The sequence below is a fragment of the Stegostoma tigrinum genome, chromosome 2 (genome assembly GCF_030684315.1).
Source record: "Stegostoma tigrinum isolate sSteTig4 chromosome 2, sSteTig4.hap1, whole genome shotgun sequence".
NCBI lineage: Eukaryota > Metazoa > Chordata > Chondrichthyes > Orectolobiformes > Stegostomatidae > Stegostoma > Stegostoma tigrinum.
In genome coordinates this window covers 151,298,766-151,324,809 of record NC_081355.1, presented here as the reverse complement: position 1 = coordinate 151,324,809, position 26,044 = coordinate 151,298,766, and the positions used below count along the sequence as shown (strand labels likewise).

General features: G+C 44.1%; 1 protein-coding gene across 15 annotated transcripts in view; it reads right to left on the bottom strand.

The window, feature by feature from the left end:
- Positions 1–26,024, bottom strand: part of sec22c (SEC22 homolog C, vesicle trafficking protein) — a 125,685-nt gene extending 99,661 nt beyond the window's left edge. For 12 of the 15 annotated variants that reach the window (XR_009443001.1, XR_007249589.2, XM_059640275.1 and 9 more), the window contains exons 1-5: positions 25,744–26,024; positions 16,102–16,313; positions 10,364–10,527; positions 7,508–7,687; positions 4,582–4,700 (exon numbers count right to left, since the gene is read on the bottom strand). Coding sequence is in view for 13 of the 15 variants with exons in the window: in XM_059640275.1 (XP_059496258.1) it covers positions 4,582–4,700; positions 7,508–7,687; positions 10,364–10,527; positions 16,102–16,283 (645 nt within the window). In the remaining 2 variants the exon portion in view is untranslated. Of the gene's footprint in view, positions 1–4,581; positions 4,701–7,507; positions 7,688–10,363; positions 10,528–16,101; positions 16,314–20,740; positions 20,833–21,313; positions 21,404–25,743 lie in introns of those variants that run through there. The other 3 variants (XM_048551491.1, XM_059640261.1, XM_048551500.1) reach the window with 3 other exon arrangements.
- Positions 26,025–26,044: the final 20 nt, after the last annotated feature.

Genomic DNA, 26,044 nt, shown 5'->3' with positions numbered 1-26,044 from the left:
TCCCTCCTGACTCATAGGCAACAATTCCACAAAATGCTAGTAACACTCCAACATCACAAACAAGCAACCACTGACTGGACCTGAACAATGAATGTAAACTATTCAACCTCAGGGAATTCAGTAACCTCCTCTTCCCACGCCCAATACCTTGTGTGAAAGGAAGTGAGAGACAGACAGAGACAAAAAAAAAACTGACTGAATAGATCCAAAACTGTAATCCCTGTCCAATTTTCTCCTCCCTAGCTGGATAGATAACTGGTGTTAGTTTAACTTAGCTAGGGCAGTCATAAACCAACTTGGCACATGCCAGAGATTGGAACCGGCATAATTTTCCCTGCAAATACTCATCTGTTAGCCACTGCTTAATGTTTCTCAGAATTCTGTCCCTGAAACCAATATCACTGTATGAGGGAACATTGAACTGTCAAAGATGCAGTCTTTCAGATGAGATTCAACCAAGGCTATATTTCATTGAGCCACTGGAGGGAGTTCAGAGACCATTTGTTGATTGAATTAATTCAGAGGTCTTTAGATTATCAGAAAGAATGACATTACTTTTGGATGTGAAGATCTTAGAAATTTTGGCACAAGACCAAGATCAGCTTGCAAAAGAAAGGGTTGTACCGAGCAAGCATCTTTTCCAAGCTCAGAATGTCCTCAAAGCCAATAAAGTTCTGAAGTGCAGTCACCAATACAATGCAGCAAATGCCAACTGGTGCACAGCAAGTTCCCACACACCAATTTGATAATAGCCAAACAACATTAGGTGAGGAATACACATTACCCAAGCTGTTCAGCTGCTGACAACCAATCACATGGTAGTTGATAGGCAGAGCTCCTTTGTCACTGATAACTGGTCCCCGTACACACACACACACACCAGCATATTGTTGGAACCCACAGTACATCAAGAGCTCAAAACATGTAGCCATCCTTGTAAATCTCTGGGTTTCAAAACAGTTCTTTCTCATTTCAGTTCAGTTTTATAAAGCACAAGAACAAAGACACAGAAACAGAAGTTACTGGGAAAACTCAGCAGGTGTGGCAACATCTGAGAAGGAAAGCAGAATTGACATTTTAGGTCCAGTGACCCTTCTATAGAACTGAAGACAGAGTCTTGCAGGGCACAACCTGTCAATAGCTGTCACATGAAACCCACATCTATGAACATTGGCATTCAACACATACGAGCCTCACCACATCATCATGGTACCTCACCGTTCCACTTAGCGTGTGCTTCCGTACTTCAAGCAACGCATTTGAAGTTCACGGTCATTTCTCATTATAAAGCTGTTGCCAGGGCACTTTATGCAAAGACCCAAGTACCCAGGTCGTGATTTGAACAAGGAGTCTTTGTACACTCTCTTGGTACACGCTCACTTTGTGTCTACTTCAGTATTCACGGCATCCCTGACTTGCATTCGATTTTAGCACTTTGCCCTGCTATCAGAGCTTAAAGGTTCGCAGTAGCTCTATCCCGATTTGACTTTCCAGCAAAATCCAGATGACTGCATGTCATGGTTGTCAGCGGTCATCAAGGTTCCAGACATATTGATGGACAGCACTATGCTACATCAATTTAACACCCAGACTACCAGCCAGCTGCATACATGCCATATACACGGTCTGCAGTGGCATGGTGACTCAGTGGTTAGCACTGCTGCCTCACAGGTTTGGCCCCACCCTCAGGCAGCTGTGCAAACTCCACACAGACACATTCACCTCACATCTGCATGGGTTTTCTCCTACAGTCCAAAGATGTGCAGGTTAGATGGGCTGGCTGTAGGAAATGCAGGATTACAGGAGGTACGATAGGGAGCTAAATCTGGGGGAGGTCAGTGTGGACTTGATGCGAGCAAGTGAGGGTAGATGCCACAAGCAATATGAGCCTTGGGCAGGAGATGGGTGCTGCAGCAGCAGAGATAGAATCAGTGCGAGACAGCAGATAGAAGCTGTAGCCCTATACTGGTGGCGCAGAGAAAATCATTGATCTTGTTAAGGTATTGTTGGGCATGTCTCCAGAGGGCTAAAACTGCACTGGCCCAACCTGTCAGGGTTAGGTACCACAGTCTCCTTTGCCTTTTGTGGCATGAAAAGGATGGCCCTCCTCTGGGTAACTCTGACCACCCAGAACTCCCATGACCCCATTTCAAAAAGTGGGGCACCAATTTCCTTTCAACTTCCATGTCTGGGAAAAACGTTTTGAACTATGCTAGTTTTGAACTAACTACAGGAATAGTGCCAGAAGACTGGCGGATAGCAAATGTGGTTCCTCAGTTCAAGAAGGGGAGTAGAGACAACCCTGGTAATTATAGACCAGTGAGCCTTACCTCAGTTGTTGGTAAAGTGTTGAAAAAGGTTACAAGGGATAGGATTTATAATCATCTAGAAAAGAATAATCCGCTCAGGGACAGTCAGCACGGTTTTGTGAAGGGAAGGTCGTGCCTCACAAACCTTACTGAGTTCTTTGAGAAGGTGACCAAACAGGTAGAGGAGAGTAAACCAGTTGATGTGGTGTATATGGATTTCAGCAAGGCTTTCGATAAGGTTTCCCAGAGTAGGCTACTGTACAAAATGCGGAGGAATGGGATTGTGGGAGATATAGCAGGTTGGATCAGAAATTGGCTTGTTGAAAGAAGACAGAGGGTGGTGGTTGAAGGGAAATGTTCATCCTGGAGACCAGTTACTAGTGGTGTACCGCAAGGGTCGGTGTTGGGTCCACTGCTGTTTGTCATTTTTATAATTGACCTGGGTGAGGGCGTAGAAGGATGGGTTAGTAAATCTGCAGACGACACTAAGGTCGGTGGAGTTGTGGATAGTGACAAAGGATGCTGTAGGTTGCAGAGAGACATAGATAAGTTGCAGAGCTGGGCTGAGAGATGGCAAATGGAGTTTAATGTGGACAAGTGTGAGGTGATGCACTTTGGTAGGAGTAACTGGAATGCAAAGTACTGGGCTAATGGTAAGATCCTTGGTAGTGTAGATGAGCAGAGAGATCTCGGTGTCCATGTACACAGATCTTTGAAAGTTGCCACCCAGGTTGACAGGGCTGTTAAGAAGGCATACAGTGTTTCAGCTTTTATTAATAGAGGGATCGAGTTCTGGAACCAAGAGGTTATGGTGAAGCTGTACAAAACTCTGGTGTGGCCGCACTTGGGAGTATTGTGTACAGTTCTGGTTACTGCATTATAAAAGGAGGATGTGGAAGCTTTGGAAAGGATGCAAAGGAGATTTACTAGGAAGTTGCCTGGTATGGAGGGAAGGTCTTACGAGGAAAGGCTGAGGGACTTGAGGCTGTTTTCGTTAGAGAGAAGGTTGAGAGGGGACTTAATTAAGACATATAAAATAATCAGAGGGTTAGATAGGGTGGATAGGGAGAGCCTCTTTCCTCGGATGGTGACGGCGAGCATGAGGGGGCATAGCTTTAAATTGACGGGTGAAAGATGTAGGACAGATGTCAGAGGTAGTTTCTTTACTCAGAGAGTAGTAAGGGTATGGAACACTTTGCCTGGACGAACATGGAATAGTGTAGGTTAGATGGGCTTCAGATTGGTATGACAGGTCAGCACAACATCGAGGGCCGAAGGGCCTGTACTGTGCTGTAATGTTCTATGTTCTATATGCAGGGCAGATCCAGACTGGGCAAAGAGTGCGTGATGGCCTTTTAAATATGGAACTAATGTCAAGTATCTAAGATATCCCAGCCCAGAAAACCCAAAGAGACACAGGAAGAATGTGCAAACTCCACACAGTCCCCCAAGGGTGGCACTGAACATAGTTTCTTAGTACCGTGAGGCAGCAGTGCTTACCCCTAAGCCACCGTGCTTAGCCATAGTGCTGCATAGGGGCATGATACATAGCTAATGAAGCAAGTTTAGGATGATATCATGAAAAAGTTCACGTTCAGGAAAGAGAAACATTCCGTGAGACGAGACAGAAATGACACAAAGTTGGTTTCCAGTAAGGTCCAACTTTATAGCAACTTCGTAGATATGTTTGCCCACTGAATTCGTAAATATGGAAGAAGATATTTCTTCAAATGTGATAAAAGATAACAAGTCTAACATCACTAAGTTATATGATCACTCTATAAGCACAGTGTGGTAAACAAACATGAGAACATAAGAAAGTGGCAGTGGGATGGACCATTTAATCTTGCAAGCCCGTTCCTTCACTCAAGATTATGAATGATCTTTGACCTCAATACACTTTCTGGCACTAACCCTACATTTGTTAATTCCTTAACATCAAAGTTGTGCATTCCAAACAGTCACAACTTCTTCAACAAAGAAATTTCTCCTCATCTCAGTCCTAAATGCTCAACCTCTTATTTTAAGAGAGTGACCTCTTGTTCTCAACTCACCAGCCAGCAAAACATCCTCCATACATCAACCCTTACCAGACCCTTTCTGTGTACCTCATTGAAATCACTCAAATTCCATATTCAAATGGAGAAATGTACATTTGTATTATTTACATTTTATTGCATATTCAGGGAGGGCAAAAATAAAAGTGGAAATGTTATTCAGTTCTGCTGCCATTTTCAGATTCCCTGAATTTATTTTGAAATTTCTTAATTACCTGAAAATTGTGTTCTATGAGGTGAACTCCACGGATCAGGTTAAGAGCTCCACACATTATATTAAGGATAACCGAGAGGATCCCAACTGCACTTACTGGTTCTAGTCTGTATATGGGTGCTGTGGATAAATAAAACAGTATTTGTAAAGACAGACAACTTGCTATAACAATGGTCTTATCAATATTCGTGACAGGGTGCCTGGTGCAGCCTGATACCAAAATAACTGTCCCGTACAAATATAAGATTTTCTCGTTTTTGAGGGACAGATTTTCACAGTTTGCCAATTTTATTCTCATTTACTCTCTGACGGCCTATTTTTCATCATTGGCCTGACCCAAGTCATTGAGAGTCAGGAAACCACGCATTTTTTTTAAAATTCATTCTTAAGATGCCAGTGGTGCTTGGTACACCAGAAATATGGAACCATTACATTTTTGAACAGCCACAGTCTTTGCAATGCAATGCAATGCAATGCAATGCCTGGTGCTGTCAGGAAGGGCAGTCAAAGATTTTTGGCCCTGCAACATTAAAGGAACAACAATATATTTCTAAGTAAAGGTGGTACGTGACTTGAAGGGAACATAAAAAGGGGGGTGGGGGGGGTGTCTTTCTCATATCTGCTACTCTTATAGGTGTCAGAAGTTGTGGGTATTCCTTCATGAGATGCGGGTACCTCTGCCAAGGCCAGCATTTACCCTTGATCTGACTCAACTTACTTGAGGATTTCACAGGGCAGTTAAGAGCCAACCACATTGGTGTGGATCTGAAGTCACATGAAGGCCAAGCCACGTAAGGATGACAGATTTCTTTCCCCAAAGATGCTTAATATGGTACTAGATGGGTTTTCACAACAATGAATGATCTAGGTCATGGTCGACATGATTCCAGATTGCTAAATTTAATTTAAATTCCATGATTTGGAATAGTGGGATGTGAACCAACCAGTTTCCATACAGCATTCGCCTGGGCTATAGCAGTGTCTCCCATAGGAGATTGTCATAAAAACTCATCTGGTAAGGATTTTTGCAATCAGCGCAAGTTTTGTGGTCAGCTATCTTTTATTTCCAGATATTTTCCTTCTTGTTTGAATTTAAATGCCACCAATTGGCCTGTTGTGATTTGTCCGCATGTCCCACAAGCATTAGCTGAGGGGTGGGGGGGTGGGGTGCTCTGTCACCATCTCCAGTGCAAGTTCAAGAAACTGAAAGAACTGCTTCTGTTCATAACTGTAGTGTTCAGGAGATGTACAGTTAAACCATGGGGAATAAGTGAGCGAGCTGGCTCAAATATAATTCAAATTTCCATTTTTTATCCATACATTCTAAAAAAGGAGAAAACAGATGAAATATAGGAGGTAGAATTTTACTCAGGTGAGATTCAGAAGTACTTGGCAGTGCATGCCAAAATAGGGCAGAGTCAGCATGGTTGCATTAAAAGGAGAGGTCATACCTGATAAATACAAAATACTATTTAAATCTCATTCCTCTTTCTATGGGGATGGATCTAGCAATTCTGCCGTGATTCAAAACTTCACGGTCAGAAATCCTGCATGATTCCCCAATGTGGGAGGAATTATGCCATGGTTAAAATTGGCTGACATGATCTGCTGCACACATGCAGCTGCGTGCGCGACATCACACGATTCACATAAAGGCTTTTGGTGCACTTTCAGGAAGTTATAAAGGTAACTAGTTCACATAACTACAGGTCTCGGATATATGTTTAGGCCATTGCATCTAATAACAGGTGAGTTGCGCCAAAAGCAGCTCAGGACTTGTGTTATTTCTAATACTACAAAAGGAAAACTTGAAACCATCATGAAGAGTCACTCAGATTCTTAAATTGGCATTAAATCTAAAATAATGACTTTGCTGAGGATGTCTATCACTTGACCTGTTCAGACCTTACAATAAATGGATTAAAAACCAACATCAAGTGCAATTTTTTTGATAGATTATGTAGGGAATTAACATTTATTCCTTTTGACTGTTTTCCCTACAATAGAACACACATAGAGAAGTGTTGTGGCTTAATATATACCAAACCTAGGATTAGCTTAATTGTTTGATAACCTTTGCTTTGCTGCTGAAAGCTAATTATAAAGCATGTTCTAATTTTACAATGCTTGAACGCTAGCCACAAAAGCAGCCTTTTGGAAAATAACTAGTCTCCACATCACAACAGTGATGTGAACTGCAGAGTGCCAAATATCACTTTCGGATTCTCACATCATAACCCACAAAAGCTGCATGAAATCTCCAGCATGCTGTATCTCTTAATGGATAAGACTTCTGAGCGGACAAGCCTGTATCCAGCCATAAGCCTGTATCCAGTCATTGACTCGACAATCATGGAAAGGTCAAGTTGTAAACTAACGTAGTTTGTTAGTCTCTAGTCTCGTGAGAGGTTCTTATAGTCCAAGGCACAAAATATCAACCGAGCTTGCAACGAGCAATTCTGTTAACTAAGTGATATACAATACTAAATTCATAATTATACCTGGAAATACATATAGCTTTAACATAAGAATTTAAATGCTTATTTTTAAACTTGTATTTTAGTTAGGATTTATTCTCTATCTAACATGGAATTGATCCTAAAGTCAACTCTAGAGCCATTTTCAAACTTCACTGACAAAATCTTGCTGATCTCAAACACAAACATAAACATAAATTGCTGGAAAATCCCAGCAGGTCTGGTAGCACCTGTGGAAAGTAATCAACATAGCTTTGAGTCCAGTAACCCTTCCTCAGAACAGTTCTGGTTTTGTTTCTGATTTCTAGTTCTTTTGGTTTTTATCTAGCTGATCTAACCTGCAGTTACTTAAGTTATGGCATTGGAAAACAAAACAAATGAATACATGAGCATTACACGTCTGAGCAACGTCAATGCATTTAAAAAAAACAGTATCTGATCTAGTCTTACCAGAACTTGATTGTAAAAGCAGGTGTCCATTCAATGCCCCATTGGAAACAACGATGTCATCCACATTCACTCGGCGAGGTGGTGTCACCTTTAGCTCCCTCTGGATATTGGTCACACTAATTTTTAACAAAGGCCGGTTTGAATAGTTATAGTGCCGTTTTATCTTCTGTATTACACTATCTGCAAATTAACAGATGTTTCATGTAAATCTACTGAACCAACAGTGAAAGGCTAAGAGGAGATGAGGGAGGTATTATTGCTGGATTGTTGACCCAGATAACACTCTGGGGTCCCAGGTTCAAATCCCACCATCTGCTGTGGCCGAATTTGAATTTAATAAAATATCTGGAACTAAGAATCTAATGATGACTATGAATCCATTATCAATTGTCAGAAAAATCCATCTGGTTCACTTATGTCCCTTAGGGAAGGAAACTGCAATCCTTACCTATTCTGGCCTACATGTGACTCCAGACCCACAGCAATGTGGTTGACTCTGAACTGCCCTCTGGGCAATAAATGCTCCCTAGTCAGCAACTCCCTCATCCCATTAATTAAGAAAGAGGGAGGCTATGGTGGTCCTTCTTCACTCAGCTTGAATTAAAGATGCTTCATCAGGAGGTTCCTCTAGATTTTTTTTAATTCATGCATGGGGTGAAGGCGACACTGGCTAGGCCAGTGTTTACTTCTGTCAATGGTGGGTCTGGAATTACATGCAGGCAGACCAGGTTAAGGATGGCAGCTTCCTTCCCTAATAAAAAAAAGGACTTTAGTGAACCAGATGGGATTCTTCCTGACAATCAACAATGGTTTCAGAGTCATCATTAGACTTTTAATTCCAGATATTTATTAAATTCAAGTTCCACCGTGTGCCATGGCAGAATTTGAAGCCATGTTTCCAGAAAATTATCTGGGTCTCTGGATTGACAGTCCAGCAATACTAATAGGTCATTGCCTCCTCATTGTTCCAGGCTGCCGTGACTGCAGATCACTAAACTAACAAGGTCATCCACAACACGTACAACCTAATAAGTAAAATTATTCATTTTAACTCAGGTCACCAGTGACCTGAAACCAAGCATCCCAACAGCGAAACAAAAAGAATGAAGGAATAAGAAAATTTCTCATCTCACACAGGAGCTCTTATCCATTTTCTTTCAAAAGAAGTGTCAGCAGATGAGTACTTTTCACTGCAATTGCACTTCTGAAGAAATACACCAAAGGTGTAAAGAGGGTACTGATACTGAATGAAACAAAAATAAAAAGGTTAGAATAATGGATATTTTGAAAAATTAGGCAGAGCAATAAGCCCTTCTCATCCATCCATAGTTCAGGAGTTCACAATCAGTGGCATTCCTATATTTTACATATTTCACTTCCAACTGAAAGGCTGGTAGAAGCAAACTGAATTGTGGCTTTCATAAGGAATTAGGTAAGTACTTGAAAAGGAAAGAGCTACATGGTTATAGGGAAAGAGCAGGAGACCAATGTTATTACACAGTCCTTTCAGAAAGACGTAGCACACACACACACTAAGCAAAAAGTCTGTAATATTTTAGGATTAACGGGCACACACAGTAATTATATCAGATTACTTCAATAAGCCAAAGATACAAAGTTCTTTTGGAGGTGAGCGAGAAGAGAAAAGCAAAGCAGAGATGTGTTCCTCTTGGTCCAACGCTAGCAAAAATGTATGACAGAGGTAGTTAGAGAATTGTATTTATTTCAAGTATTCTTAAGGGAATAGACAGGAGGGTCCCCCTCATGGGGAGAGTCTAGGACCAGACGGCTCAGTCTCAGAATCAAGGGTTGCCGATTCAAGACTGAGATGAGTAGGAATTTCTCTTCTCGGAGTTGAGTGTCTTTGGGACTCTTTGCCACAGTGAGCTACGTATATTTAAGGCTGAGATTCTTGATCAGTCAGGAAATCAAAGGTTACTGGGAAAAGGGCAGGAAAGTAGACATGAGGAATTTTGAAATCAGCTATGATCTTATGAATAGCAGAGCAGGCTCGAGAGGCCAAATGTCCAACTCCTACATTTCTTATAGCTTTACGGTCAAACTTCACTCGACTTCCACTCTACTGGAAGGCTCTCCAGAAAACTTATTGCTACCCATTTCTTTTGGGGAAAACGTCTGTTTTTCTGCCCAGTTTTTAAACTGGGTTTGGGAACTAACAATGTTAGCATAGAGAGAGAAGAATTCAATAAAAGTCTTCCTCACCAATAGGCTGCTTCATCTATTTGTTTTTAAAATGATATTCTCAGGATGTAAGAGATGCAAAGTATTGTTTTCATTTGCCAAGAGGTGATTTTCCATCCTCCTGGATTGCTGCTCATATCATATCATGTATAAGGCGATACAAAATGAATGGTTTCTTCAGCCACATTATAAAGGAATTAAGATATTGGTGTGAAACTGAAATCACACACATGTTAAGATGGCAGTAAGTCTTGTTTCCTAACAGGCCACTAGTAAACCAGTTTAATTTTTATAACAATCTAGCAATTTCACAGTCACTTTGATAAAAAGTAATTATTCACACTCTCATTATTGTATTGACAAAGGATTCTCAGTAAGATCACTTTAAAATTGCAGCTATCTGAGAAGCTAATATTTTGCCAGGTAGCTAAACAAGCTATTGGAAATTTCACTTCTGCATGGCCTGGTGAAGTTTCAACTCAGAACATTCAGCACAGTCTCAAAAAAAAATGCAAATTTAATGGACAGTCAATTCATTAAAACATTAAAGAATCTGTCGCGTGATCTGTACTCCAATACTGAACAGATCAACAGAGGGAAGGAAAATGAGGGAAGGACTGGCAACATTAAGCAGCTAGAAGACAGAAGACTAACCAAATTCAAGAAAAGCGTAGGGTCTCGAAACCGTGTGAATTTTAGCGATCTCGAAGGAAGAAATAAACTCCATTCCAAGTTCCTCTAAGAAGCAAAATGCCATCGTTGTGGGATAGTAGCTACAGCAGATGGTCATGTAGGCGATACCCTGTGAAGAGGTAAAACTAGGGGTGGGGGGGGGGGGGAAAGATCATTAAAGATATTGAAACAGAACAGTAAATTTATATCTTAAATCTTGCATTACTTAAAAGTAGTATACTTTGTTTGTTGGGTAGTGAAGCTACAAGGTTCATTCAAAATGCTGAAATTATCAGCTTAAACTTCAGAGGTTTCTACTCTCTTCAGAATCTGGTGAGCCCCCAGCGGCATATCTTAAGCTGTAAAAATGAAAAAGTACAATAACATCATAGTTCCTTCACTGTCACCATGTCAAAATCCCAGAATTCTCTCCCTAAGTTCATTGTGGGTCAACCCACAGCAGGTGGACTGCAGCAGCTCAAGAAGGCAGCTCACCGCCACCTTCTCAAGGGCAACTAGGGGCGGGCAATAAATGCTGGGCAGTCAGTGATGCCCACATCCCACAAAATGAATACATTTTCAAGAAAATTGACACTATTGCCCATATAACCTCTTAAATGCTCTTAGAGATTTGCATTTGTTATAGTCCCAGCTGGTGTTACAACTGAGCAAGTCAAATCCCAGTCTGAAATCTGATTTAATGGATCATACTTCATTTTTTCCAGTTTTAATGAGGTGACCTTTTACTGAAACACAGGCACAAAATGCAGCAGGTTTGGTTTTAACAATGTCACAAAAGTTTCTGACGAAACTAAAATAAACCAAACTACTTACGTGGAACATAAATCTGAAAATTTTGAAACATATGGCAAATACAATCTCATTATCCCAACAGCACTCCGTTAGAGTACTGACAGAAAATTATGTTCTCTATCACATCTACAGTGCATAAGTTTAACTGCAGCTCCAATTCACAACCCTCAAGAACCTCAAGCCTGGAAGCTGTGGAATGGCCTGCCTCCCTAAAACTCCTGCCTTGCCAGCTCTCTCCCATCCTTTAAACCTTTGATTACCTTGGCTTTCCTTTAATGACTCATTAGTAAATTCTTACATTTAGTTAGAACCTTTTCTCGGTGTAAGTTGTTCTTGTTGCATCTTTATTCCCTAAAATCAGAATCTGGCTGAGGTTTGCCTCCAGAGTTTGGAAGGTGCAGAATTTACACTATTAGTTTGTCCTCTGCTTCAAAATAAATCCCCTCAATGACTTCTTTCACTGTTACATCTCTCTACCAGCTCCAACCAAGGCATCGGAATGCAATTACATGCGTGGGATTACTCCCTCAAGGCATTGGTGCTGCTGTTTAAAGCATTGATGATCAGTGTTACTGACGAAGGATAAGTAAAAAATTCACATTTTCCTCTGTTGTCTCCCCCCAGTCCAAGACTTCTTACACAGGAAAGCAGAATCTGTGGCATCTCGAGAAGGAAAAAAGCAAAATGCTCAGAAAACTGGGGGGTGGATGGAAAAGAGGGGCAATGAATCACAGAATAGCCAACTAGAAAGCATCTGGATCATCTGGGAAATGAGCAAGTGAAAACTACAAGATTTTAAAAATTCAAAAGTGTGGTAAAATATTCTGTTTTTTTTTACGCGCGTAAATTTTTTGAATCAGGCAAGCAAGTATGTTTCAGTGGCCAGAGTTAATATTTTGCTCCAAGATTCAGTGCAGAGATGAAGGCAGGATAAAACACAAAATATTGCACAAGAGATTCATTTTACTATCAAAAAAGGACTAGCCTATGCCCTATAACCAAAGCACTAAATTACATCTTCCTGGTTTGGCATTACCCTCATGCAAGTTGAAAGTACAAACATGCCCTGTACGAAGATATGACAACATCAGGTCAAAAATTAATTCAAATATGCCTAAGTATAGAATGGAAAATAAGGAGGCTAATGTCGAATTTGTACAACAAAACTTTAAATTAGGATGCAGTATTGCATACAAGTTCTGCCTACTTCATTACAGTGAGGTGAAAAGGCCAGCCGTCAAGCTAACTGAAACTAACACACCACGAAACCTCATTTCGGAACTTAAGAGGGGGTATGGGTAGGACTGAGAGGTGTTGTTGCTGCCTGCCCTTGGTCATGGTACGAAAGGGATGCCGTGGACAATGCTCAAAAGTAGCTTAATTCCACAAGAGGAGGTTGAAGACTCCCCTAAAAGATCTGGATGGAGTCATCCAGCTACTCCAGTCCATAAGAATACAATAAAAAAAATAAACAGCTTCTCTTTCAGTGCCATGCTTGCAATGGCTAAACTGAAAACAGGCCCTCAACTGTACGGTGGGCACTTGATTTTTAATAATAAGTTTGCTCTCCTCTCCAAAATACCTCACTACTGACTGCCATAAAAGAATTGTAAAAGTAGGAACAGGTTTTATTGGAGATAACGGGAACTGCAGATGCTGGAGATTCCAAGATAATAAAATGTGAGGCTGGATGAACACAGCAGGCCAAGCAGCATCTCAGGAGCACAAAAGCTGACGTTTCGGGCCTAGACCCTTCATCAGAGAGGGGGATGGGGGGAGGGAACTGGAATAAATAGGGAGAGAGGGGGAGGCGGACCGAAGATGGAGACAAGAGAGTTGCAATGGGAGAGAGATTCCCTGAGGTTGGTCCGGAGGGAGGAGGGTAACTTCTTCAGGTTAGGCATCCCTGGAAGAGGCTTCGCAGTGAGGTTAAAATAGTATCAGAGATAATGGGTCTAGGCCCGAAACGTCAGCTTTTGTGCTCCTGAGATGCTGCTTGGCCTGCTGTGTTCATCCAGCCTCACATTTTATTATCTTAGAATCTCCAGCATCTGCAGTTCCCATTATCTCTGATACTATTTTAACCTCACTGCGAAGCCTCTTCCAGGGATGCCTAACCTGAAGAAGTTACCCTCCTCCCTCCGGACCAACCTCAGGGAATCTCTCTCCCATTGCAACTCTCTTGTCTCCATCTTCGGTCCGCCTCCCCCTCTCTCCCTATTTATTCCAGTTCCCTCCCCCCATCCCCCTCTCTGATGAAGGGTCTAGGCCCGAAACGTCAGCTTTTGTGCTCCTGAGATGCTGCTTGGCCTGCTGTGTTCATCCAGCCTCACAGGTTTTATTGGAGTTATGTTTTAATCCTGACCATGGAGGAGAGGTTAATACCCTCACACATGTGTGGTTAAAAGCATGAGATCTGTAGTCACAAACTATTGCTAAAGCAGAGCCCATAAATTCCTTTGAAATTTGATACAGTATTATCTTGAACAAAAAGGAACAGTACAGGGTGCAAGGTATGGACTAGAATTCTACTGTGGGCTCATAGAAGAGTACCTTGAGTCATAGGTATTCAACGGCCTGTTCAAGTGAATGCACGAGTTAATCTGAAGAGGCAGGATGAGAATATTTTCCATTCTGTTTACTGGATGCAAACCCAGAAAACTTCAAGCTGTGCACTAACCACGAATCGCAACAAATGTACTCTACCTTGTTGCTACACTGCCCTACAAAATGACCCAAAGCCTTAGAAACCACCGTTTCACAGGATTTAGGAGCAGGAGTTGGACACTTGAGCTAGCTCTGCCATTCAACAAGATGACAACAAATCGATTGTGTTCTCAAATCCACTTTTCTGCCATGCCCCCAATAACCCTTAACTCTCAACAATCTTCCTGAATTTATACAAGGCAGCATTAATGATACAGCTGCCACTGTCTTTTGAGAAGAGAATTCCCCAGGTCAGCAGCCCCCCGTTGCTGAGAAAAATGATTCTCCTCATCTCTGACCTAAAATTGGCATACGGTAACCTACAGGGCAACACCTATCAGCCTTACAAATGCAAAATGTATGGATGCTGAAAAATGCTGGAAGTGTCCAGGAGTTCAGGCAGTATCTGTGGAGAAAGAACATGGTCAGCACGTCAACCGTGTACCTTTTGTCCAGATTCCAGACAAATGATCACAGACGTGAAGCAGTAACGCCATCTCTGTCTCCACAGCTTTAGATAAAGCAATTTGGATCAGAAATTGGCTTGCTGCAAGAAGACAGGGTGGTAGTTGAAGGGAAATGTTCATCCTGGAGACCAGTTACTAGTGGTGTACCGTAAGGGTCGGTGTTGGGTCCACTGCTGTTTGTCATTTTTATAAATGGCCTGGATGAGGGCGTAGAAGGATGGGTTAGTAAATTTGCAGACGACACTAAGGTCGGTGGAGTTGTGGATAGTGACGAAGGATGCTATAGGTTGCAGAGAGACATAGATAAGTTGCAGAGCTGGGCTGAGAGGTGGCAAATGGAGTTTAAAGTGGACAAGTGTGAGGTGATGCACTTTGGTAGGAGTAACCGGAATGCAAAGTACAGGGCTAATGGTAAGATTCTTAGTAGTGTAGATGAGCAGAGAGATCTCGGTGTCCATGTACACAGATCGTTGAAAGTTGCCACCCAGGTTGACAGGGCTGTTAAGAAGGCATACAGTGTTTCAGCTTTTATTAATAGAGGGATCGAGTTCCGGAACCAAGAGGTTATGGTGAAGCTGTACAAAACTCTGGTGCGGCCGCACTTGGAGTATTGTGTACAGTTCTGGTTACCGCATATAAAAAGGACGTGGAAGCTTTGGAAAGGGTGCAGAGGAGATTTAATAGGATGTTGCCTGGTATGGAGGGAAGGTCTTACGAGGAAAGGCTGAGGGACTTGAGGCTGTTTTCATTAGAGAGAAGGTTGAGAGGTGACTTAACTGAAACATATAAAATAATCAGAGGGTTAGATAGGGTGGATAGGGAGAGCCTTTTTCCTAGGATGGTGACGGCGAGCACGAGGGGGGCATAGCTTTAAATTGACAGGTGAAAGATATAGGACAGATGTCAGGAGGTAGTTTCTTTACTCAGAGAGTAGAACATAGAACCTTACAGCACAGTACAGGCCCTTCGGCCCTCGATGTTGTGCTGACCTGTCATACCGATCTCAAGCCCATCTAACCTACATTATTCCATGTACGCCCATATGCTTATCCAATGACGACTTAAATGTACCTAAAGTTGGAGAATCTACTACCGTTGCAGGTAAAGCGTTCCATTCCCTTACTACTATCTGAGTAAAGAAACTACCTCTGACATCTGTCCTATATCTTTCACCCCTCAATTTGAAGCAATGTCCCCTTGTGCTCGCCGTCACCATCCTAGGAAAAAGGCTCTCCCTATCCACCCTATCTAACCCTCTGATTATTTTATATGTTTCAATTAAGTAGTAAAGGAATGGAACGCTTTGCCTGTAACGGTAGTAGATTCGCCAACTTTAGGTACATTTATGTCGTCATTGGATAAGCATATGGACGTACATGGAATAGTGTAGGTTAGATGGGCTTGAGATCGGTATGACAGGTCAGCACAACATCGAGGTCCGAAGGGCCTGTACTGTGCTGTAATGTTCTACGTTCTATGTTCTACATCTGCTGCCTGCCCCATTGACCGGTTTCCAACATTTCCTGGTTAGCAACAGGCATCCCTATCTTCAGGCACATGAGGGAGGAATGATCTCTACAGGACGCTGATGCTGAAGTTAAAGAGCGCATCTCAACATGTTCCAATTCAAGAGACTCAGCTTTCAGAAAAATTTGTTGCATCTGTTTCAACAACTCAGGTGCAACAAGTTATTTATAGCATTCCCATTGTTGATGTGGGTGATGGAATACTCACTGTATGTGAAGCTGATTGCTCTTCACAGTGCCACGGCCAGGAAACTGTCCAAGCATTTTAGACACAACTTTCAGTTGCTTTTTACACTCTTGCAGCTCCCTGCTGCACTCAAAGTCTGTAGAAGCAGAGAGAGGAAGCCCATCCGTCACCCGGACCACATAGGCAAACAGGATCATAGACATGGTCTTCTTCAGTATTCATGAAGGCTATCACTAAAATCACAAACAGGAAATACATCAGTAAGCATCACCTCAGAATTTGTTAGTGCAGGTGAGCTGCACAGACTGCTAGGTCCAGGATTCCAGCTCTGAGCCAAGATTAGTTACATTTGTCAGCACACCTTTAAGCATAAAAACAGACGTGGATGTTGCTGACATTAATTACCCATTCCCAACTGTCCTGGAACAATCAGGGTTATCCATTTTCTTGAGTCACTGCAGATTCCCAGAGTGCTGTAAAGTAGGGAGTTTCAGGATTTAACCCCGTGACAAGAGAAGTACAGTGGTAACTCATCAAATGGAACTAACTGAATAGTTTTTTCAAATATCCATCAGATATAATGGGTCAAGTGATCTCCTTTAGCGCTTTACCATTCTATGACTTTTACGTCAGATGGTGTGCAACTTTGAGGAAGAATTTGGAAATGGTGGCATTCTGCACTAGGCAGCACAAATCCGCCAATGTTGATTCAATGGATTAACCAGAAGCCCTCTAAAGAAAAGGGATGGTGTGCTAATATCACATGGCAAAGTGTTATGCTGTGACTTTCTCCAAAGACAAATGTTCTGCTGTCACATTCTAGGGTCACATATAAGGAAAAGGCTGGTGAATGAGGCACCACACAGTCTACGCAGGAACAGGACTTTGTCTGTACATGTACCTTCCAGCAGGAGTTTCTCAGCAATCGTTTTTGCTGTAGTTATAATTCTGACAGATTTAAAATGATTCGTAAAAGAAACAAACGTAGGGTGAGAAAAGATGTTTTCGCACAAGTTGTAAGAGTCTACGACAAGACAGTGTGGAACTAGAGGAACACAGTAGGTCAGGCAGCATTAGAAGAGTAAGAAACTCGATATTTCAGGTCAGGACCCTTCTTCAGAACTGGGGGAGAGGAAGGGATCTGGGAAATAAATAGAGGAAAGACGGGAGGGGCTGGGGTGAGGTAGGTGAAATGGTGATAGGTAGATGCAGGTGGAGGTTGGTCAGTGAGAAGGCGGATAGGTATGAGAGAAGATGGACAGGAAGCATCAGGTCAAGGAAACAGGGGTAAGAGGGAGGTTGGGATGTTGAATGAGGCTGGGGATGGGGAGAATTTACCAGCTTTAAAATCTACGTTCAGGCCATGGGCTGTAAGCTCCCGAGGTGTTGCTCCTCCAGTTTGCGTGTGGCATCATTGTGGCACTGGAGGAAGCCCAAGATGGACATGTCATCAAGAGAGTGGGAGGGTGAGTTAAAAAGGTTAGCGACCAGAAGGTGTTACTGATTTTCGTATACAGAGCACAGATGCTCCACAAAACGGTCCCCAAATCTGTGCTTGGTTGCACCGATGTAGTGGAGGCCACATTGAGAGCAACAGATACAGCAGACCAGGTTGGAGAATGTACGGGTGATATGGAAAGTTTCTTTCGGGCCTTGGACAGAGGTCGGGGGGAGATTTAGTGGGGTGGATTGGGGGGGGGGGGGGGGGGGGGATGTGTTGGGGCTCGGGTGTAGTACTACCTGCAGTTGCAAGGAAAGTTGCCAAGTGTGGCAGGGAGTGTGGTGCAGACGAGGGAGTCACGAGTGAGCAGCCCCTACGAAATGTAGGTGGGGTGGGGAGGGAAATAACTCTTTGGTGGAGGAGTCAGATTGTAGTTGGCAGAAGGGGCAGAGGATGATACGCTGGATGCGGCGGTTGGTGGGATGGTATGTGTGGGCCAGGGGGACTCGCTCATCATTTCTGTTGGGGGTGGGTAGAGGAAGGGGGTTTGAGGGCAGAGTGCTGGAAATGCAAGAGGTGTAGTTGAGGGCATTTTTAATCACCAGAGGGGAAAGTTGCAAGCCTTGAAATAGGAGGATACCTGGGATGTCCAGGAGTGAAACACTCCATCTTGGGAGCAAATGTGGCGGAGGTGGAGGAATTAGGAGGAAGGGGTCGCATTCTTGCAGGAGAGTGGGTGAGAGGAGGTGTAGTCCAGGTAACTATGGGAATCAGTGGGTTTGAAATAGACATCGATGTTGAGGCAGTTACCAAAGATGGAGACAGAGAGGTCCAGGAAGGGCAGGGAGGTATTGGAGATAGTCCAGGTGAATTTGAGGTTAGGATGAAAGGTGTTAGTAAAGTTGATGAACTGTTCAAGCTCCTCATGGGAGCACAAGGCAGTGCCAATACAGTCAATGTAACAGAGGTAGAGGTGTGGGATGGTGCCAGTGTAACAGTGGAAAAGGAACTGTTCCACGTATCCTTTGAAGAGGCAGACATAGCTTGAACTCATGCAGGTGCCCACAGCCACCCCCTTAATTTGCAGGAAGTGGGAGGAGTTAAAGGAGAAGTTGTTCAGGGTAAGGATGAGGTCTGTTAAGTGGATGAAAGTGTAAGTGGAGGGGAACTGGTTGGGCCTGCAGGAGAGGAAGAAGCGAGGGCTTTTAGACCATCTGCGTGGAGGATACAAGTGTACAAAGAGTGGATGTCCACAGTCAAGATGAGGTTTTGGGGGCCAGGAAATTGGACATCTTGGAAGAGGTGGAGGGCATGGGTGGTGCCCTGAAAGCAGTGGGGAGCTCCTAGACTGGGGAAAAAGACAGACTCAGGGCAAGAAGAGAGGAATTCAGTGGGTCAGGAGCAGGCAGAGACAATGAGTCAGACAGGTTTGTCGATTTTTGGGAAGAAGACAGAAACGGGCGATGCAGGGAACAATGAGGTTGAAGTCTATGAGTGGGAGGTCACCTGACATGACAAGGTTATGAACGGTCTGAGCGATGATGGTTTGGTGTTCAGGAGCAGGGTCATAATTGAGGGGGTGGTAGCAGGAAGCGTCAGAGAGTGGGTGCCTAGCCTCCGTGATGTAGAGGTCAGTGTACCATACCGCTACTGCACTGCCGCCCCCCCCTCCAACCACCTTATCTGCAGGTTTGATGGGGAGGTTAGGGTTGGAGCAGAAGGCTGCATGGTCTGTGGGGGAGCAGAGAATGAGTGAGAAGGGTGGAGAGATTAGGGCGATCAACGTCATGACGGCAGTTGGAAATGAAGAGGTCGAGGGAAGGTAGGAGGCCGTGGGATGGCGTCGAGGTTTGATGGAGGTGGGAGTAGGGGTCGCAGAGGATGGGTTAGATTCCCAGTCAAAGAAATAATGCACACAGAGGCAGAGGCAATGAAAAAAAAGTTCAACATCCAGGCGGGTATGGAATTCATTGATTTGTGGGTGCAGGGGAATGAAGGAGTCTTTTGCTGAGGACTGACCATTCATCCTCAGTGAGGGGGAGGTCTCGGGGTGGGGGGGTGGGGGGCGGGATGGTGAATAACCGTCAGGACCTGGGGCTGGGATTGGGTGTAGAGCTGGAGCTGGGAGAGGAGACTGGTCTCAGGAGTCAGCGTATGGATGGGATGTTCACATAAGAGGAAGCAAAAAAGTGACGATGGCAGCAGAGGTGACATCATTGACATCATTGGCATCAGCACCGCACCTGCCCCTACACTTTGTCCCTCACCTCCGTCAAAGGCCCCAAGCAAACTTTTCATATCTGCCATGGGTTCACCTGTACATCCCCCAACCTGGTCTACTATATCCGTTGCTCCCAACGTGGTCTCCTCTCCATCTATAAGACCAAGGGCAGTCTTGGGAACCATTTTGTTAAGCATCTGCGCTGTGTACGAGATAAACTGACAAAATCTTTTGGTCGCTAACCATTTTAACTTCCCCTCCCAATCCCTGGGTGACATGTCCATCCTGGGCCTCCTCCAGTGCCACCATGACAACACACAAACTAGAGGATCAACAACTCATATTCAGCCTTAGATGCATACAGCCCAATGGCCTGAACATAGAATTCACCAGTTTTAAAACCTCCCCACTCTGGCCTCATCCGATATCCAGACCTCCCTCTCGTCACTGCCCCCTTGACCTGACACAACCTATCCACCTTCTTCCCCATCTATCCGCCCTACGTTTCCCACTGACCAATTCCCACTACCTATCACCTTCCCTCCGCCTTCTGCTTATCTCTTTTTTTTAAAATTCATTCACCAGATGAGGGTGTTGCTGGCTAGGCAGTATTTATTGCCCATTGGGCAGTTAAGAGTCAATCACATTGCTGTGGGTCTGGAATCACATTGAGACCAGACCAGATAAAGATGGCAGTTTCCTTCACTAAAAAGGACATTAGTGAACCAGATGGGTTTTCCAACAATTGATAATGGATCCACAGTTATCATTACATTCTAAACCCCCGATATTTACTGAATTCAAATTCTGCCTTGGCAGGATTTGAATCCCAGTCCCCAGAATGAATCTAGGTCTCTGGATTAACAGTCTGGCCATAATATCACACGGCTATTGCCTCCCTCTAGTTCCCTGCTCCCTTCCTTCTTCCCTCTTTCCAGATCTAAAGAAGGCTCCCAACCCAAAATGTCAACTTTCCTACTCCTCTGATGCTGCCTGACCTGCTGTGTTCCTCCAGCTCCATACTGTGTTGTCTCTGACTCCAGCATCTGCAGTTCTTGCTATGTCCTTGTTAGAATCCATTATGCACAGCCTGGAAGTGCAGTAAAGGCAGGTTCAATGAAGCATTCAAGAGGGCATCAGAAAATAATTTAAATAGAAACACAAGGACATGGGAAACAGGCACTAAGTCATGATGCTTATTTGAAAAGCCGGTGTAAATACAATGGGCCAAAAGGCCTCCTCACGTGATTCTGCAACTTGGGCAGAGAAAACTATATATTGGTAAAACAAGGCTCATTCGCTTTATAAAAATCACACCAATGCTTCAGTTCTACTTACATTGGCTGATTTATGCCATAAAATATGCAACATACATCCAGTTTAAACCCTGCAAGTCTGTCACACAGTATAAGTAGCAGTAATCAAGAGATCAGATTGAGCTAAGTATGTATAACCATTCACTCCAACTTATGTTTACAGCGACAGCAGTTTTTAGAAATAACTTTATGAAAAACTTAACATTAAATAAGCAACTGAGATTATTTACCGATGTGATCAAAAAACATACAGACCTTTAAGAGCATTGTACTTAGGGTGACTTAAAGCTGAGCAAAATTCCACTCGTCAAGGTTTCCTGAAGTTAGGTTTTACATGAACATTCACACTGCCATACTCAATTGTTTGCCTTTGAAAGCAAACTTATGCAAAGAAATGGTTTTGAATAGGCTTCATTTTCTGACTGTGCCAGTTTCACCTAATCATTTAAATGCTTCTCTTTTAACAGCAAGCACTAACTTTACTGGATCAAATGAATTCTCAGGAAGTCACCACACCGAGGAATATTTACAAACTTGGTAATTATGCTCTTCAGAAGCCAAGTGCTGCAGCAATACAATTCTGACAGTTACTTAACCTGAACTTATCAGTTCACCCAGCCTGACCTCATCGTCACCCAACCTTTGATCAGAAGGTGGAGCCATTGGTGATTTCATATATTATCATAGATCATAGAATACCTACAGTGTGGAAGCCCATTATGGATCCAAAGGTTACTGATTGCAATTACTGCTCATAAAAACCAACAGGCTTAGGGCTTTAGAATCTGTGTGGCTTAAGGTTAAATGCACACTTGATTCTGAATCAGCCAGAGTTAAAAATGGCAATAACAGATATTAAATCAGTTTCCACTTTCATTGGGATCCCTTGAGCAGAGGGAAACTGCTTAAATTGACAACTTTCAGAGTGAACATAAATATACACACAAACTTAAAAGGAGAAACAAAAACAGAAATTGCGGGAAAAGCTCAACACGTCTGGCAGCACGTGGAGAGAAATCAGAGTTAACATTTCAGGTCAAGTGACCTTTCCTCAGAACCGGTGGAAACAGCATTTACCCTTCAACCTAATTTTTAAATATGTGTTGAGCATCGAGTCTTGTGAATGGTTCCTTCCACAAATAAATTTTCCTCATAATTCTCAACTTGAAATATCTTACACCAGATCTTGTCCCCACTGAAATACTATGCAAAACAGAACAACAACATCATAACATTTTGAGATGTTGATAAAAACAAAACTTTTTGTGGATCTAGAATAAAACATTAATGAAACAAGCAACATCCAGACAAGATATTGTGAAATCATAGAAACGTACACCACAGGAGGTCATTCAGCTCATATTTAAAGAAAACTTCCAAAAGTACCTTTCATAACCTCAGGTCATCCAAAAAGTACTTACTATGAATGAGAAACATTTGAAGTATATTAACATACTGCAGCCTAAAACCATATAGTAAGTCCTGCCAACGAGCAATGTGAGAATAAGATAATACTGTTTATTGAGGGATAAAATTTTGACCAGACCATTGAAGGTAACACCCTTGCTCTTCCTTAAAACTTGGGATTTTTCACATCAACTCGCGAGGACAGCCTTGGTTGAATTGTTCTGCTTTGTTCATTCACAGGACGAGGGTGTCACTGGCTAGGCAGCATTTATTGCCCAGATGGCATTTAAAAGTCAACCACGTTGTCATGGGTCTGGAGTCACATGGAGACCGGACCAGGTAAGGATGGCAGTCTCGTTCCTTAAAGGGCATTAGTGGACGAGATGGGTTCTCCCCCCCCAAACAATCAATAATGGGATTTATGGTCATCATTAGATTCTTAATTCTAGATATTTATTGAATTCAAATTTGACCATCTGCCGTACTGGGTTTTGAACCCAGGTCCCCCGAATATTAAGATAATAAAGTGTAAAGCTGGATGAACACAGCAGGCCAAGCAGCATCTCAGCAGCACAAAAGCTGACATTTCGGGCCTGGACCCTTCATCAGAGAGGGGGATGGGGAGAGGGAACTGGAATAAATAGGGAGAGAGGGGGAGGCGGACCGAAGATGGAGAGTAAAGAAGATACGTGGAGAGAGTATAGGTGGGGAGGTAGGGAGGGGATAGGTCAGTCCAGAGAAGGCGGACAGATCAAGGGGGTGGGATGAGGTTAGTAGGTAGACGGGGGTGCGGCTTGGGGTGGGAGGAAGGGAAGAACCGGTTAGGGAGGCAGAGACAGGTTGGACTGGTTTTGGGATGCAGTGGGGTGGGGGGGGGGGGGGGGGGAGAGAGAAGAGCTGGGCTGGTTGTGTGGTGCAGTGGGGGGAGGGGACGAACTTGGCTGGTTTAGGGATGCAGTAGGGGAAGGGGAGATTTTGAAACTGGTAAGTCCACATTGATACCATTAGGCTGCAGGGTTCTCAGGAGGAATATGAGTTGCTGTTCCTGCAACCTTCGGGTGGCATCATTGTGGCAGTGCAGGAGGCCCATGATGGACATGTCATCTAAAGAATGGGAGGGGGAGTGGAAATGGTTTGCGACTGGGAGGTGCAGTTGTTTGTTGCGAACTGAGCGGAGGCGTTCTGCAAAGCGGTCTCCAAGCCTCCGCTTGGTTTCCCCAATGTAGAGGAAATGTAAATGGCGAAAGTGTCGGAGGATGAATCCGACCCCACCACCCAAGACATTTTTCCATCCCCACCCCTGTCTGCTTTCCGGAGAGACCACTCTCTCCGTGACTCCCTTGTTCGCTCCACACTGCCCTCCAACCCCACCACACCCGGCACCTTCCCCTGCAACCGCAGGAAATGCTACACTTGCCCACACACCTCCTCCCTCACCCCTATCCCAGGCCCCAAGATGACATTCCACATTAAGCAGAGGTTCACCTGCACATCTGCCAATGTGGTATACTGCATCCACTGTACCCGGTGCGGCTTCCTCTACATTGGGGAAACCAAGCGGAGGCTTGGAGACCGCTTTGCAGAACACCTCCGCTCAGTTCGCAACAAACAACTGCACCTCCCAGTTGCAAACCATTTCCACTCTCCCCTCCCATTCTTTAGATGACATGTCCATCATGGGCCTCCTGCACTGCCACAATGATGCCACCCGAAGGTTGCAGGAACAGCAACTCATATTCCTCCTGGGAACCCTGCAGCCTAATGGTATCAATGTGGACTTCACCAGTTTCAAAATCTCCCCTTCCCCTACTGCATCCCTAAACCAGCCCAGCTCTTCCCCCCCACCCACTGCATCCCAAAACCAGTCCAACCTGTCTCTGCCTCCCTAACCGGTTCTTCCTCTCACCCATCCCTTCCTCCCACCCCAAGCCGCACCCCCAGCTACCTACTAACCTCATCCCACCTCCTTGACCTGTCCGTCTTCCCTGGACTGACCTATCCCCTCCCTACCTCCCCACCTATACTCTCTCCACCTATCTTCTTTACTCTCCATCTTCGGTCCGCCTCCCCCTCTCTCCCTATTTATTCCAGTTCCCCCTCCCTATCCCCCTCTCTGATGAAGGGTCCAGGCCCGAAACATCAGCTTTTGTGCTCCTGAGATGCTGCTTGGCCTGCTGTGTTCATCCAGCCTCACATTTTATTATCTTGGAATTCTCCAGCATCTGCAGTTCCCATTATCTCTCCCCCGAATATTATCTGGGTCTCTGGATTAACAGTCCAGCGATAATACCACCAGGCCGTCGCCTCCCATCAGAAGGACAGCACCTAGGACAGATAATGCAGGACTCTCTCCTCACTGCATTAGTGTGCCAACTGAGATTACAGTGATGAAATCTTGGAGTAGGATTTGGACAAACATCCTTCTGAGCTAGAGGTAAGACAGTTACCAACCAAGTCATAACTGATACAGAAAAATCTCAAGTAGGCAAAACAAAATTCCCTTCATACTATTCAAAGAAAAAGGAGGGTCATACACCAAGCCATGACAGTCAATATATCAATCAAAGAGCTCTTGTACGGTGCTGATACTGTACTTAGTTATGAGACAGGGGGCCAGGGTTCAAGCCACACCTGTTTCACAAATAGTGGAATAACAGGTTAGGCAAAACAGATTGCTAAGGAAAATATCTTTTAATCCCTCAGCCGGCATCACTAAAGTAGCTTATTTATGTTGTGAAGAGTGAGCAGCAGCCACATTTCCTATAACTATGACGATAATAACCGATCCGAAGGGCCATACTGAGATTGTGATTGTGATCCTGATTGACCAGTTCTACCTATATGCCACACCTCTGGAGCAAGCAGGGCTTGAACCGGGCCTCCTAACTCAGAGATAAGGATATTACCACTCTGCTATAAGAAATATCCAGTCACAGATATTTTTATACTCTATTCAAGCTGTTCAGCGACATTATGACATGTCTCTGGAGGAAGTGGATCACTTGAACGTGAGCCTCCCAGCACTGAGGTAGGAATGCTAACACTGCGCCACAGGAGTCCCCGGGGAGAGTGGGAGGCTATACAAATGCAAGTTAATTCGCCCCTTGTTTGCTTGAGGGTCATTCCTTCCAACCTCCCGTTTTTTCACCGAGCCACCAGCAATCGCCTGCCCCCTCGTGTAAGAAGGCTAAAGAAAGCATTAAAGCTGTTCATACATCAAGCAGACGTTTCAGGTTTGCCTTTGGGAGCAGACCCCAATTTGTTTTCACAAACCTCACCTATTGCTCCTTACGGACGGGCCATCGTCACTACGCATGCGCGGACCGCGCGGCATGCCGGGGGTTGTAGTTTCTGTCCCGTCCCCTCGACGGGGAATAACACATTGCCCGCCTTTCCTCGGTGGCGGCTACGTGTAACCAAACATGCACCGCTCTGAGCCCCACCCCTCACAAAAAAAAAATCACGTCGTACTCGGTTGCACGGTTTCCGAAGAAACAGCAAAAATCGCTGTGCTCCGTCAGAAAGGGGACGACGATTAAAAAAAAAGCTGACCCCACCCTCCCCGGGACGCACGTGACT